Source organism: Nyctereutes procyonoides, unplaced genomic scaffold (genome assembly GCF_905146905.1).
Source record: "Nyctereutes procyonoides isolate TBG_1078 unplaced genomic scaffold, NYPRO_anot_genome, whole genome shotgun sequence".
NCBI classification, from domain to species: Eukaryota; Metazoa; Chordata; class Mammalia; order Carnivora; family Canidae; genus Nyctereutes; species Nyctereutes procyonoides.
The window spans coordinates 23,136,687-23,152,840 of record NW_026575128.1 but is presented as its reverse complement, the minus strand read 5'-3'; the positions used below and the strand labels follow the sequence as shown (position 1 = coordinate 23,152,840).

The 16,154-nt window shown below is 45.1% G+C and overlaps 1 protein-coding gene across 1 annotated transcript; it reads right to left on the bottom strand.

The window, feature by feature from the left end:
• Positions 1-11,205: 11,205 nt before the first annotated feature.
• Positions 11,206-12,999, bottom strand: MYF5 (myogenic factor 5). The gene is made up of 3 exons (XM_055342094.1): positions 12,484-12,999; positions 11,802-11,877; positions 11,206-11,396 (listed from the first exon to the last, which is right to left on the bottom strand). The coding sequence occupies exons 1-3, from the start codon at positions 12,982-12,984 to the stop codon at positions 11,206-11,208; spliced, it is 768 nt and encodes a 255-aa protein (XP_055198069.1). The 5' UTR covers positions 12,985-12,999.
• Positions 13,000-16,154: the final 3,155 nt, after the last annotated feature.

The window sequence follows — 16,154 nt, the reverse complement described above, 5'->3', positions numbered from 1 at the left end:
AAAAAAATTAATATGTTTATGTTTTCTCTTGTTCCATGTAAACATATCTTCCAGATGTGGTGTATAATTTATTGCTATTGCTGAAGCATCTTAAGTTAAACCAGACTCTCTCTTAGGCCAACAACTTTTCAGGTCCCCAGGTTAAGAATAATTTAGTATTTTTGAGTATGTGTATCTGAATTCTCTTCCCAGCATTTTGTATGAATTCTGCTGGCCACAAATAAGTAAAAAAAGATTTTTTTTATACGTATAGTGTGGGTTCTCTGTAGTAGGAATTGATTTCGGAATTTGATACATGTTATGTGTATAACTAATCCTAAAAACAGCTTACAGAGCTGAGTTTTGAGAACTCTGTGTTATGACTGAGGAAAATAAAGCACAGAGAGGCAAAGTAGCTTGATCAACCTCTAAGCTGGAAACTAATGACTTGTCCAAGGTCACTCTTCCTTCGATGTTCATTCCCTTCACTATGCCCATAGCTGTCTACAGTCTCTGTGTTGGATCAGAAAACCAAAAAAGCCCCTATATGTTATTAAGAAACTCTTGAGCTATTGAATCGCGCCTTAAATTTGGTTATTGCACCAACATGCCTTTTGTGGTTGTCAAGGATCCTGGGGACTTTATAACAAACTTTTAACCTTGCTGTCCTGGCCAGAAATCTAATTTGAGCAGTTTTACTCTGATGCTCTATTTTTGATTGGCTAAGCCATTCATCCTGTTTGACATTGTTGTGTGGTGTTGCTATGCTTACTTTAACCAGCTGTCACATTCCAGCCCAGAGGTGGGTGAAATGATTCTTGTTTATATGTAATTCTGAAAGGACCTTTAGATGCTTTGAGTTGGCAATGTGTCAATGCAAAAGACACTTCTCATTTCAGCATAGCAAGCCTGCAAGACTTTCAAAATTCTTCATGCAACTTTATAAAACATTTCTTTCTGCCATTCAAATGTTGGCAGCCTGATGCAATTATTTCTAGCTCTGTTATTAATCCTGTGATTGTAAAGAGATGTCTTTGTAGTGGATACTCATTTCTTCATGTTGAATTGGTTCTAAATTTGTATGAGACTATTCATATCATATATCCTGTCTTTCTGAAAGAGATTATAACATTTAAAACAGGATGGATGTCCTGATCTATAATTAGATATGGAAAGGAGTTTGAATTCCTCCAGTAGAGGTTCTACTCATGTATACAAATTGATACAAGAACATAGAAATTTATTCAATGAGCATTCATTTTATACTTTTTACGTTCCTGAAGAAAGGCTAGATATCAGGGTTCTGGATTCAGGGAGCTCATAACCTAGTAGAAAAAAAAACCCACATGCTTTCAATACGCTTTAGCAAATGACTCCTGTTCCTTCCAAAATGTATCAACAACTAGAGTCAGTGGAGTTTTGGTTTAGTCGTCCAGGAAATCATCTCAAGTCTCCTTATCACTTCCCCGTGTAGATATTTCATCTTTCTAGTTACTATTATCCTTATCCACAGAATGTGAAGCCAATCAAGTGATTCAAAAAGTAACTTTAAAAATTAGCAATTTCTTCAAGAAAAAATAAAAGATTATGGAAAGACCCCAAATGTCCATCAATGAAGCGTATGAATGGTTACATGGATGACGAATAGATAAAGAAGAGGTAATACTTACACTGGAATATTAGCCCTAAAAGTGAAATCTTGCCATATGCAAAAACATGGGTGGAACTAGAGAGTATATGCTAAGCGAACTAAGTCAGTCAGAGAAAGACAAAAACCCTATGATCTCCCTGCTGTGTGGAATTTAAAAAACAAAACAAATGATCATAGTGGGGAAAAAAAAAGAGAGAGGCAAACCAAGAAACAGACTCAACTATAGAGAACAAACTGATGGTGACCAGAGGAGAGGTGGGTGAGGGATGGGTGAAATAGGTGATGGGGATTAAGGATGATGAGCATTGAGTGTTGTATGGAAGGTTGACTCACTAAATTGTACACCTGAAATTAATATTACATTGACTGTTTTTAATTATTATACTTCATGTTAACTAAGTGGAATTTAAATAGAAAGTTTTAAAAAGTATATAAAAATAGCTATATGCTTAACTCATTGGAACTGCAATGTGTCTGGGGCGTCCCTCAACTACATCCTCTTTTATTAAGATACTAGTGCTAGAACACTTATGGGTAGGCGCATATGTGATGAGCCCTAGGCTTATCTCAGTAAATCTATACTGTGTATAATGAAAAAAAAAAGAAAAGCCAATCCTATAGTAGCTAATCTCTTTATCATCATGCACACAAAACCCTTCGTTAATCAATTATTTTATTCAAACCTTTATTTCTCAATAAGTCAGTTAGCAATTAGACATACAATGAATTTGGCTAAAAAGTAGATTAACGTTCTTATTTTCAAGTTATATTTACTTTACTTTGGAGACAATTTTTCAAAAACCGAAGGTATATGTATTGTATGTTACTACCATTACTTAATTAAAGAAGTATTTTATCAAAATTGGGATTTTAAAATACATTATCATATGCAATATAGTTGTTTTATAGGAGGATAAAATTGACTTTTAGTGAACCGAATCTGGCATTACAATGCTTTGCTTTTATATCACATTGGAACTGTGCACAGAAGGAAAGTGTTAACATTTAATCGTCTGTGAAACATTTTCAAGGAGTTAGCTTTGATGTGAAAAAATAATAGTTACTTAGAGAACTGTAATGCTGTAAGCTTGAGACACCCAACCCAAAGAATTTTTTTTTAATAAAAAGAAGAGAAACCACCACAAATAGTGCTTAAAATACATCTCTGATAATACGCAGCTTTCACTTTCTTCATTATTTACTAGGTCTCACTTATTTCATATAGCAGGCTCACTTGCCTGCTATACAATCATTCATCTAATCAGCACTGGCAACCTGATTAGCCATTTCACAGGAAAAAGCAACAACAACAACAACCCACCAACAACAAGAAATAGCAATTGGTACGGGCTCAAGCTGAGTTAACTCAATGCTATTCATCTGGATGAAAAGTTTAAAAAGGCAGTCAATCAGTTAAACATTTTAAATGTTTGATGGCAACGTATCATGTAACCGTAACATCTGGATGACTGGATTTTACTCTTTATATCCAGATGTCTGGCATCATACAGACACAACCTCAATGGTTCAATCAGTCAACAGCTTTCATTGAGAAACCTGCTTGTGCCTGTCCAATCAGCAGGGGCTAAAGGATAGTGTCACCTCACTCGGGGGCCATTACCAAGTCCTCCTAATTAGTCCTCCTGACTCTCCCCTCTCCCCATTCCAAACTACCAGAATAGTGAAGATCTCTAGTTACTCACTCACCATACTTGCCTCAGGTTTTCACTGAACTCGAGTTGTTTGCATTGGGCTACAACTGGAAGGTTTGCAAGAACCCCACTTCTGAATTGATCATGTTACTTCCCTTGCTGTGTGCGACCCCTTCCTAAACTAGAGGCTGCAGTTGATAATACTCATCTCATCGGGCTGCGTTATGCTTAGTTTTATATTATGTACATCAGACATTGAAAATAGTTCCAGGGACATAGAAGTTGCTCTATGATTGGAGGTAATTATTGTTATCTACTAGTGATCAGCAGTAATAATACATGTAAAACCCAGTTTCTAGTATTCAAGAAATGTTTAATAAATGTCCTTTATTAACTTTCACCTGGGGTCATTTATTTCTTTGACCTTAAAATCCCATTGAATGTAAGACATTCAGTTTAAAATGACTTTTTGAGTAAAAAAGAAATCTTATTCCACTCAATGTAGGCAAAGAATACAAAAACTAAAACTGATTTCATAAATTACAGTGTGGAAAATTATGCTTACTTGAGGAAATACACTATTGTTTCCATTGCTGGTACTGCAATTATCTTTTTACAATTCCTTCCCACGTCGTGTTACAAACTAAATTAACTCTTCTGAGAGAAAATGAGGAATCCAAAAATGATTCCAAAATTTTTGGCATGCTTACCTAGGCAAGGGATGCCACAAAATGAAATAGGACACATGGGAGAAGATGCATTTAATTTTGTCCACTTTGGAATTGCCATCGAGGAGCAAAGGTTCAGGAGTCACTGAAAATATTAATGGCCCTCTGAAGGAAAAACCTGCAAATTAATATTTGGAGACTGTTTTAATGTGATTCTTTTAATTGCAGATACACTCAAGGTAGCTTGTTAATATGATTTATAAAGAGGAATAAGGAAATCACTTGGGTCCATGGGCAGTAAAGCAGGAGGATGTTTCTGGAATCAGGATCGTTCCAAAGATTCCCCACAGCAGTTTTATGAGCCTTCATCTGAAGTCTCAACTATTGTGCTTTCTTTTATTAATTATCATTCTCTGAGTATTTGTTACGTATTAGGCATTAAGCTAAGCATTTCTATGACTTATATCATGCAATCCTTGCAAATTCTGTGATTTATATTCTATTACTATCCACATTTATAGGTAAGAAAACAAATTTTTGAAAATTTAAGTAACTTAACTACGTTCCCTCATGAATTAGTGATAAATTAGTAGGGTTCAACTTCAGTTCTTGTCCAGAGCCCCAGATTTACTCTAAATACTGGGCACATAGTGGGTGATGTACTCTATTCTGTCTCTGAATCCACTCTATCCCACTACCAATGGGCTGCCTTTGTTTACTGAATTTGTATTCTTCCATAATTTCAGCCTGTGCATGGCCTGTCATAATCTCTCCAGCCCCATCAACATCATAATCTTTCAGTGGAGTTCCCATTACTAAATAGTGATTTATTTCTCTGAGTCTGAACTCCTAATTTTTTAAAAAATATATATTTATTATTATTTTTTAAATAAATTTATTTTTTATTGGTGTTCAATTTGTCAACATACAGAATAACACCCAGTGCTCATCCCGTCAAGTGCCCACCTCAGTGCCCGCCACCCAGTCACCCCCACCCTCCGCCCACCTCCCCTTCCACCACCCTTAGTTCGTTTCCCAGAGTTAGGAGTCTTTCATGCATATATTGGAATCAGGCTATGCATTTCATAAATGTTGATCAATCTGTGGGATTGATTGCTCTCAGTTCAGATACCCATCCCTACCTGATAAACAGTTACTAAAAATGCCAATCATGCCACTCAGAGGCTGCATGTGGGAAAGATTTTCTTAAAAATAGTATGGATGAGGCAATGGTAGAAACACTGGAGCCAAGTAAGAGATGAAGCTATGGAAGTAGAAAAGTCTACAGTAGATCAAAAGAAAAGAGGCCACACAACAGAAACTTAAGAAACAAATGTATACAGTTTGGCTAGAATAAGAGAGGCCATTACAAGAAATCAATAACAATAACAACAAAACAGAAAAGTAAGAGAATCAGTAGAAAATAGAAAATAGTATTAAAGAATTCTGTGAGGAAGAGAGTTTGAAAAATAAGAGCGTATTTTACAACAACAAATGCTTCAGCAAACATCAATTCATTCATAAATATAACTCAAAATATGCTACCACAGTCCAGGGGACACAGAGTTGAGCAATAGGTCCTTGTTCACATAGCTAAAGAAAGAAATGTTAATAATCACACAAGTCAATCATAATCGCAATTATGAGACACGCTACAGAGAAGAGGTATATGGTATTTTTAAAAAGGTTTTATTTATTTCTTTGAGAGAGAGGATGAACAGGGCTGAGGGGCAGAAGAAGAAAGAGAAGCAGACTCCCTGCTGAGCAGGGAACCCAACATGGGGCTCGATGACCTGAGCTGAAGGTAGATACTTAACTGACTGAGCCACCACGTGCCCCTTGGGTACATGTTATTTTGAGATCTTAGAATCAGAGGACATGATACCGTGAAAGAGTTCAAGGGAAACTTCAAATTTATGCCTGAGCTGGCATCTAAAAGATTGGAAGGTGAAGTGGAGGAAGGAAGAGCAATGCAGAGAGAATGTGGAAAGTTCCTTTGGCAAGAGGGAACACTTGATGACAAAGCAGCTGGTAAAGATCCCTTAGGTGGCTGGAGTGGAGACAGCAGGGACTTGACAATACCTCCACAAAGACGTAATGCTAGAGAGGTAGCTAGGAGTCAGACATGCAGAACCTGAGAGTCCTCTTGAGTTTGTGGTCTATTGCTAATCTATATGTGATAAACTGGAGAAATGGGGTGGTTGAGATGATCAGATGAACATTCTGAGATGATAACTCTGGCTGGAATAGGCAGGGAAGATCAAAGAATGGTATTATGCAAGATTCTTTCAGTTTTAACAAAGTTCCCACTTACACTGGTTTAAGGGAAAAGAGAACTTGTTGGTCCCAAAACCATACAGCACGGCCAACAGCAGATGCTCCGGTATAGTGGGATCTGGGTACTTAACCTCGTTTTCAGGAATGTAACTCTTGGCACCACAGGCACAGCTTGACTATTACATTGGCTTTTTTAGGTGGAATTTCCTCTCTTGGGGGTGAAATAGCAGCTGGCAGCCTAGAGTAAAAACAAAACTCATGTATTATCCCCTAGCAGAGGGAGAACTCCCCCCACCCCCTATTAGTCAGCAACTATCCCAGGACTGGCACTTGATGAACAACTTGGATCCATCCATGTTGGAACATGGAACATGGAACATCCAACTTGGAACAATCATAGATCCATCCATGAAACAATCCTTACGGCCAAAGGAGACATACTCATAGTCAGGCCTGAATGACTTGTTTACTTCTAGAGTCGGATGGCACAGGCAACCCCACCCGAACCACAGGGTCTGAGAAAAGGAAAGGGACAATCCCCAAAGAAAACCTTGGATGCTGTCTCCAGAAGTGGGAGATCCAAAAAAAAAAAATATATATATGGGGTGTGGGGGGGGGGGGAGCAGGTTAAGAGGATATTACGACATTCCTGGATAGAGACAGCCACAGCTTGGATTGAAGGCAGGGGTTTGAGAGGTACTTAGGAGAATAAATGTATAGGATTTTGTAGGGAGTTAGACAAGAGGTTAAGGGAGATTGACTTATGAGAAGTCAATCCTAAACCTCATGTTGAGGTAACTGGTGATACCATTCACTGAGAGAAGCAACAGTGAAGAGGAGCCAGCTGGGTTATGGGATCGGGAGCCAGAGAGAACATCATGAGATGAAAGGTGGACACATCGAGTTGGACGTGCCACTGAGATATTCAAGAAATGTTAAGAACATACAGGAGTGAAGATCAGGAGAGGCCTCCGGGCTGCGGGTATTCTCTTGCCGAGAAGGCTACTGATCTGAAAGTCGTCTTGACTATGGATAGGGATAGAAGCAGAGCCACATTACACTGAATGAGTAAAATGGACGAAAGTTTAAGAAACAGAGGAAGCATGTACTGGTCAGTGTTGTAGATGAAACGTATCTACAAATTCATTACTATTTCTTCCATTGAAAAGGAGTGTTTAATTTGCTCCTCGGTGATTCTGGGCTGGCGTTAGGAACTTGCTTGACCAGAAGAATGTTCTGGAACTTCCAATGCTAGGTCTTAAGCATCAGGTGACCTCTGCCTGAACCTGCTGAAACATGTGCTATGGAGGAGCCTGATTAGCCAGTCCAAATACAGCCTTCTTAGGCAAATTATTAAACTGCTTAGCCTCAATTTCCTTATTTGCATAATGAGAAGTTCTCAATAATTACTAGTTGCTGCTTTATCATTAGTGCCCACTTTAATCTATAATGACATGAATTAAGTAGTATAAATGGAGTTAAAATTTGGCTTATTTTCCTCTTTATAAAGAAATTATGCTTGTAGTATTCTAGCACTCTAATAATGTTAGTAGTAACTATTTGTAATCTCGTCACAAACCATCATTTACCCCATTTTACAGATACGGCAAGTAAAAACTGAAAAGAGAGCAAGACATTAATAATTCTAGGCCCAGTTAGACTTTAGATTAAATGCTAGATCCTCTGGTCAGCGAATGTACCAGGTTAACAACTAAATCACTAGTCAACCAAAATATTTATAATCGAAATTCTTAAAGGAAATCGCTTTTTGCGACAATATAGAAACATTCAGGGGTGAAATTTTCAGGGCAGATTTTGCCACTTCAGCAGGGCTCTCTGAAGTCACAGATAGGTGTGCTCTAATATCCTTCCCAGAAAAAGAAAGGCATGGAATTAAATTACTACTTTATTTTTTTAAAGATTTTATTTATTTATTCACGAGACACACAGAGAGAGGCAGAGGGAGAAGCAGGCTCCCTGCAGGGAGCCCCCTGTGGGACTCGATCCCGGGACCCCAGGATCACGACCTGACCTTCAGGCAGACGCTCAACCGCTGAGCCACCCAGGTGTCCCTAAATTACTCCTTTAATCTAGTAACTGTTATAACCCCAAAGAGAGAATTTCAGGGAAAATCTCTCTCAGATTAAGTAATTGTAGGAATGCCATGTTAGGGAGGAATTTGTGGGTAGGAGATAGCCACTATTTTTGCCTAACTTGCATCTTCCAAATGTGCAAAACAAAACAGAAACAAAAAACAGGGGCAATCAGGACGCCTTGATTGGTGGAGCAGCCGGCTTCCAAAAAACGCTTCCCAGTTTCTATAACCTCACGAGCCACAGGTCTCCTGTGTAACCCAGTAAGCTTGTGTTTCTCAGGCTTAGGGAGAAAGGGGTCTCCTTTTGACTCTATTTCCTGAGAGCCTTCTCCCCGCCAGGTCTGCAGATAGCAAGAGGAACATTTTCCTCTTTTCTCCTAGAAATTTGCCCGTTGGTTGCATTCTCCCACCCGCTGAGATGGACGGGGGTGGGGGGGGGTGGGGGGGGATTCAGTGAGGCCCAACCATTCACTTGGGGGATTTATGGAAGGCAGCCCCCTGAGAAGAGACTTTCCTGGGTCTGGGCTAGTGGAGAGCCAATTCTCAAAGGCCCCATGTCAAAAAAGTATATGGGACTGTGTGATACGTTGTGCCAAGCTGTGTGCTGGGGAGACACCAGCCTCCGAGGTTCATACACTGCAAATGAGAATAATCGAGTGCGTTGGCATGGACGGTCTCATCTTCAATGACACATGGATCACCACCTAGATTCACTCCAGACCGCCAGAGAGAGGCTAACTGAACACTTGGAGGCCCTATAATCTTCACCAAGAATATCAGACACATTTACAAGTCATAGAATTTTGGAAACATAGAAGAAAGTAAGTCAATTTTTATTCACTTGAATTAAAACTCCATGATATTCTCTGCTTGCTTGTATTAAATGGAACAGAGTAAGGTCATTTGTCTTAGACTCGAACTTTAAAAAATCAAACCAATCTTTGGATGGTTCCCTTTATTCTAATTCTACGGAGAATGACACATCCCCAATCTCTCCACGAAAGTGTGAAAAAGAGAGTGTGCCTAGCACAGGGCCCGTTGAGGGTGAATGACTCAAATTCATGCGGGAACTATGCGTACATCTCTGTCGTGCCTTCCTGAATTCTCCTACCTCGAGGCCTCACACTCTCAGACCAAAGGTGGAGAACGATTGACCTCTGTGCCAAAAGTCAGCATCCCTATCAGGGCAGGATGCTAACAGAACAGGTGGCTACATTATCTGCTGAACTCAGCCCTTCATCTCTCCCTCCCTTTATAGAATAATTTCCATTCTTTTAAACCTCATTCCTGGACAAGCACAAGAAAAATCGTATCGGAAAGAAGGGAAGAAGTTCCCGAGAACAGTATAATTGCCAAGCTCTAGCAGAGTCTGGTTGATGATTACTATGCATGACATAACCCTTAGCCACTTTAAGTGAAAGTACAAATTAGAGAATGAAACAATTATCTTTTCTGTCTGTGAACAGTTAGTTTAGACGCTTCAAGGATATTTCCTTTGTATCTCTCCCACTGGTAAACTTGTGAGAATTATCTCAACGATCGTCTCAACCTATTTTCCACTCAATTGTTCCATTTTTTAAAATCTCAATCCTTGCTAAAGGAGATTTAAAGTGATGAACAATAAAAGAATGCATGGCCATCGTACACACACACACACACACACAAATGCGATTAATAAAATCAAAAAAGCAGTGAAAAAAGGCAACCAATTGCAGGCTGTTTCACTTTACTATAGTTTGCGTAAGTTTTCTTATTCTAGTACCTAATAATACAAAAGAAATCGGTTCAATGCTTTTAAATATTTTATTGACAATATTAACATGTTAATATATTGAGATATTTTCAGGCAAGTAGATAAAGTATGTATTATCTAACTCAAGATTCCTAATGTACCATAGGTATTAAAATGATGTAATATTGTACTTTCTTTTCGTTGAAACATGTTGTCTTGTCCTGAATAACTTCTACTTTTCCTCCACGCACCCACAATTTGACATTAGATGGCACGGTGCTAAGATAAGGGAAAAATTGTATTTAGCAGGCTCCCATGAAAGCTGATTAAAATAGAAATGTTCTCTTCATTTGCGACATCAACAGGACCTCAGCTGCGACTGAGAGATGGTAAACGTTCAAATGTATCCACAAAGCCAGCTATTTTGTTATTTTCAGGACCACCTTAAGGTTTTGTGTCAGTGATTGCTAATCCCATTAGGGGTGTTCTTTTTAAAAAAACATGAATCAGAATATTTCTTCGTCTAAACAGTTTTATTTATGGTGGAATTTCCAAAATTTCTTATTTCTTGAAATTATCCACAAAGTACTATTTTGTGCTTACATTAACAAGATGCATTCCTTATAAGCAAAGACCAAAATAGATACCGTTAGGCAGTGTTGTTACGTTCTTACTTAATACAATATCACCAAAAGGTTAATAGGAAAACAAAAGTTAAATATATTTAAGGTTTCCTGTAACTGATTTCCAGCTGTCCTAATGTTTTAAAGAAAAAAAAATAAAGATCTAACATCAGACATAATATTTTGATTAGCAATATTTATAAAAAATATATAAGTTAAGCATTGCAACAAGCTATCTTCAATGAATTGCCCCCTATCGGAAAGAATATTATTGGAGCTATATATCTAAAGCGAAGAAGGAGCTAAAGGAGGAGGTGGAGGAGGAGGAGAAAAGGAATAAAGTATTAATTGCAATGGTGACTTTTTAGTTAAATACACTTTTGTATAAAGTGGCAAGATGGTATTTACACATTTACAACGCAAAGGAAATCTTTATATACAACTTGTCTTGCTCTTGAACTTTCGGGGCTTCCTTCCTCCTGCATAATAGGCCCTCCTCATGGAACTGATCTAGACTAGACTTTCAGTTCATAGCACATGATAGATGAGCCTGGAACCAGAGGCCCCCGGAGTTGCAGGCTGGGAATCCGTGCTGGCAACCGGGGAGAGGGAGGCCGGGTCCTGGAGAGGCAATCCAGGTTGCTCGGAGTTGGTGATTCGATCCACTATGCTGGATAAACAATCCAAGCTGGATAAGGAGCTTTTATCTGTGGCATATACTAAGAACACAAGGAGAAAACCATTAAAAAAAAAAAAAATCCCAGATAGAGAGACTGGCTTTCTGGCCCTGTAAACAGTATAGGTCAGCAACTTTGACCCCCAGAGGTCAGGTGGTCACAGAAAGCCGGACGTGGACATTTGCAACAAATATCCAGCCACTCATGGGCGTGAACGCAGGGGGCGGAGAAGCCCCCTAGTAAAATTGCCAGCAAAAGTACACATGTGTGCGTCTGTGAGGGGGGTTTTGACCAAAAGATGTGCGTGATTGTGCCAAAACCTCCCCATAGGAAGCATCCTTTGTATTCCCTTCTCCAGTACAGCCTGGGAAACCAGACTGCTTTGACAGGCCCGACTGCGAAGTCCACCTGATTCTTAAACTCCTCTGAGGTCCCACCAATTCTTACCATTTGGCCCATCAGGACAGTAGATGCTGTCAAAACTGCTGCTCTTTCTGGACCAGACAGGGCTGTTACATTCGGGCTGCGACACAAGACACAAAGCAAGTGTGTTTGCAGGGTTTGGCAGAAGATGCTCCGACCTGTGCTTGACCACTAGGTCCGCGGGGGGTGGGGGCCCCTCCATCCCCTTCGTGACCTCCCCAGGTCCTAAGGGCTGCGAGGTCAGACTCTGCGGCTGGAGGAGGAGAGGGCCCGGCAAGGGGAGGCTGGCGGGGGTGGAATTCAGCAGCAATGTGCGTGGGGTTAACCATGCAAAATGGATTGGGGCAGAAGGAAGCCACAGTGATTCAGGGAGAGAATACTTTCCCAGGGCAAAAACCCATTAAAACCTGGCAGGGACGGAGCAAAGGCCCTCTGAGAAGAATGCAGCCCCATCTCTCTCCAGCAGGGCCTCAGCAGGGCAGGGACCAGGCCGGGGGCACAAACGTGTCACCGGTCACTGGCCACCTCGCTCGCATGCCCACCCTCCCTCCGACCTTCTGAGAACCTGGGCTGAGGGCAAGCGGACATCCCGCTCGACAGCTGTTGCCTGGCACCCTTCCAGTGAGGCAAGCCCCCCTGCCCTCGGGCACCCCCCTCTCCACCGGTAACTACTGACTGGGGCTAAGGGGGGTGCAGGGGCTCCTACCAGGCCGTCGGAGCAGCTGGACGTGGGGCTGGTGGGCTCGGAGCAGCTGGGCGCCGCCAGGCCCAAGTAGGTCTGCACCTGCTCGCGCAGCAGCTCCTGCAGGCTCTCGATGTAGCGGATGGCGTTCCGGAGGATCTCCACCTTGGGCAGCCGCTGGTTGGGGTTGGTCGTGGTGCACCTCTTGAGCGTCTCGAAGGCCTGGTTGACCTTCTTCAGGCGTCTCCTCTCGCGCATGGTGGCCGCCTTCCGCCGGTCCGTGGTCGTGGACTTCCTCTTGCACGCCTTGCAGGCCCACAGGAGGCAGTGGCCCGCCTGGTGGTGGCCCGTGGGGGCTCGCACGTGCTCGTCCTCGTCGGGGCCCGGCAGCGCCGCTCTGCGCGCCCCGAAGGCGGCCCCCCTGGCCTCCAGCTCGTCTCCGAAGTCGCCCTCGGGGGACGGGATGCAGGCGCCGTCGTAGAAGTACTCGGAGGGCGAGAAGGGGCAGCCGTCCATCACGTCCATGCTGAAGCCAGGGGTGCGTGCGCCCGGGAGTGGCGGCGAGAGGAGAGGGGGGAGAGGCAGGAGAGGGGGGAGGGAGAGGCGGGAGAGATGGGAGAGATGGAGAGAGATGGGAGAGATGGGGAGAGATGGGAGAGATGGGAGAGATGGGGAGATATGGGAGAGATGGGGAGAGATGGGGAGATATGGGAGAGATGGGGAGAGATGGGGAGATATGGGAGAGATGGGGAGAGATGGGGAGATGGGGAGATATGGGAGAGATGGGGAGAGATGGGGAGATATGGGAGAGGTGGGGAGAGATGGGAGAGATGGGGGAGATGGGAGAGATGGGGAGAGATAGAAAAGGGAGAGATGGGGAGAGATGAGAGAGATGGGGAGAGACAGGAGAGATGGGAGAGATGGGAGAGATGGGGAGAGATGGGAGAGATGGGGAGAGATGGAGAGAAAAGGGAGAGATGGGAGAGATTGGGAGAGATGGAAGAGATGGGGAGAGATGATGGGAGAGATGGGGAGAAAGGGGAGAGACAGGAGAGACGGGAGAGACGGAGAGACGCCGCCTGCGCGGGCGGCTGGGTCGGGGCTCCGCAGCTCCGCGGGGCGAGCGCCTGGGGCCCGGGCCGGGTGAGCGGGGCTTGGGGCTCCTTATATACTCCGGGGAGGGAGGGAGGGAGGCCGCCCCCGCGGCCCCGCACTATTAGCATATCCCGCCGCGGCCCGGGAGCCGATTTGCTGTTTACCGCCCCTCGGACTAATGGTTTTCCTGCGGCGGGGCCTCGGCGGGGTGCGCCCCCCCCCCGCCCTTGCGTGCACTCCCTGGAGCCCCTGGACCCCGGGGTCACTTAAAGACGCGTGCAAAGGGACGAAGTCTGTCCGACTCTTCGGAGCCGCTCGGACCTAAAAGCTTCGCCCCAAGGCGCCTCCCTGCCTTCCCGATCCTGGACGTGAGCACGCACCTTATTTTTAGGTGCTTTCTGTGCTCTACACGAACTTTAGTTAGCTCAGGGATTTGTTTTTTTTTGTTGTTGTTGTTTTTTTGTTTGTTTTTTGTTTTTTGGTCCCCCCCCCCCCATCAGTGGATCGAATAACGGTTGCTAAAAGCTTGGAGGCGACCCTCTGAATCGTGGAGTGAAGCTAGTTCTTAAACATCGGTGGTGTTGCCATGAGAAAGTCACCTTAGGGCCCGGGGCTCCGCGATGGGGCGGGGGGGGGGGTGTCCTTCCGAGGCCCGCCCCCCCCCCCAGCCCCCTTCTGCACCAGCTCCCGGGCGCCTCCTCCTGGGGTCGGGCCTCTGCGGGGCCGGGGGCGGCCCAGGACCGAGCTCCAGGGGCGACGCCTCCCTCCCTCCAGGGCCCGGCTGCCTTTCTCCCCTTTCCGCTCCGCCCTGCCAGTGCCACAGACTAAACAGCCAGGCCGGGCTGCGGGGTCGCTAATTTTCTGCTTTCAGGGCAACTAACACCGTTACAGATGCATCCCAGCTGCCGGGCCCCGCCGTCCTGCGCTCGCTCGTGTAACATTTCCAGCTCAGGCCTTGAGAGACTTCACACCACGTTGGCGACCAAAGCCTCTTCCAGAAAAGCAATCGCAGCGGGGTCTTTGGAGCCTTGGTGGGTAGAAGCAGGGAGGGGAGGGCTTCCCTTGATGTAGGACTGAACCTATGAATCGGCCTCTGCCGGTGCTCTTCCACCCTTCACCCCACTTCCAGACCCCCTGGGTGCAGGTGGGAGGCAGGGAGTGCTGTCTGTGTACAGGAAAAGCCAGGACTTGAGGTCTAGGCACCAGGGCTTGTGACCCCATTAAAATAGGAGGGAGTGTTCTCCTCTCCATCTGGAGTCACCCACTCCCCTAAGAGATTGTGGCTCCAGAGTTTGGTGAAAGGGGACGTTCTTTTCTATTATTTATGCCTAAAGTTATTTTCTGCAAGCAACCCTGGCTGGCTCACCCCAAGTCTGCAGGGGTCAGAGAAGCTCCAATTTTTTCAGGGTGAGTTGCCCTCTCCAAAGTGAAGACTCCGAGGAGTGTCCATCACTAAGGTGTCACTAAGGTTAGCTACAACATGGGTGTGTGTGTGTGTGCTCTGCCCCCCTTTCCCACACTCATTCATCCCTAAGACACAGACACCACCAGGGCCTTGAGAATCACGCTCCCTTTCACACCAGTGGGCTGCCTCATTGGGGCGTGGGGGGCATCTGCCTGCACCTTACTTAGGACCATCACCCAGGGGATGCCTTTGACATGAACAGGGTACCCAGGGCTCCGCTAGATACCAGAGTCAAGTTCCTAAAGGACCCAGGGGAATGGAGGACTCCAACCCCACAGTGGGGGGGGGGGCAAGTCCCACCACGTGGGGAGATGGTCTCCCCCAGGGCGCTTGGAGCTCCAACACGCAGCACCCCCACTTTCCCTAGCTCCGCAGGGCAGATGTTAGCCCAGATGCATGCTGCGGGCACCAGTCAGCCCCAAGTGGAAGGTGTGCTGCACTGGCCCGTCAGCTGATTTCTTGACACCAGGCCCCCAGCACGCTAGGGACTCCCCCAACCCCCCACCTGCGGTGCAGGACGTTCCATGCACACACTTATTAAGACCTTTTCCTATTTGCCAAGCAGTGTGGTCACCGCCTGGCAGGTGTTCATTCATTTCCTCCTCTCAATGACCCTGGTTTTGCAAGAGGGGCCCCAGGAGGGAGCTCCAAGGGCAGGGAATTCGCCCCCCGCCCCGCCCCCGGGCACCCTAGGGTCGCCCTGGGAGCCCCACCCGCAGCCCGAGGAGCGGAGACCCGCAGGGGGGTGCGGCCACCGCGGCTCCCAGGGCCCGGGTCTGTGCCGGGTAAGGTGACCTCGGGGCGGCGGGGCCAGAGGGCCGCGGGGACACCAGCGCCCCGACCTGGGACTGGCTGGGGGCGTGACCAGGGCGGGGCCCTTGGGACTCCAGCGCTGAGGACGGGAGCTCGAAATAGCAGGGGAAGGAACGGACCTGACTTAGGCCGCTGTCCAGGGCTAGGGAGGGAGGGAGAGAGAGAGAGAAAGAACAACAACAAAAAATACAAAAAATACAAAAAAATACAAAAAACCCCCCAAACAAACAAACAAACAAACAAAAAACACAAGTCTACAAAGAGGGAAGGAAGGGAAGGAAGCCAGTGTCTGGTCCCCCAGGTCGGGAGAGTTTCTGCAGCT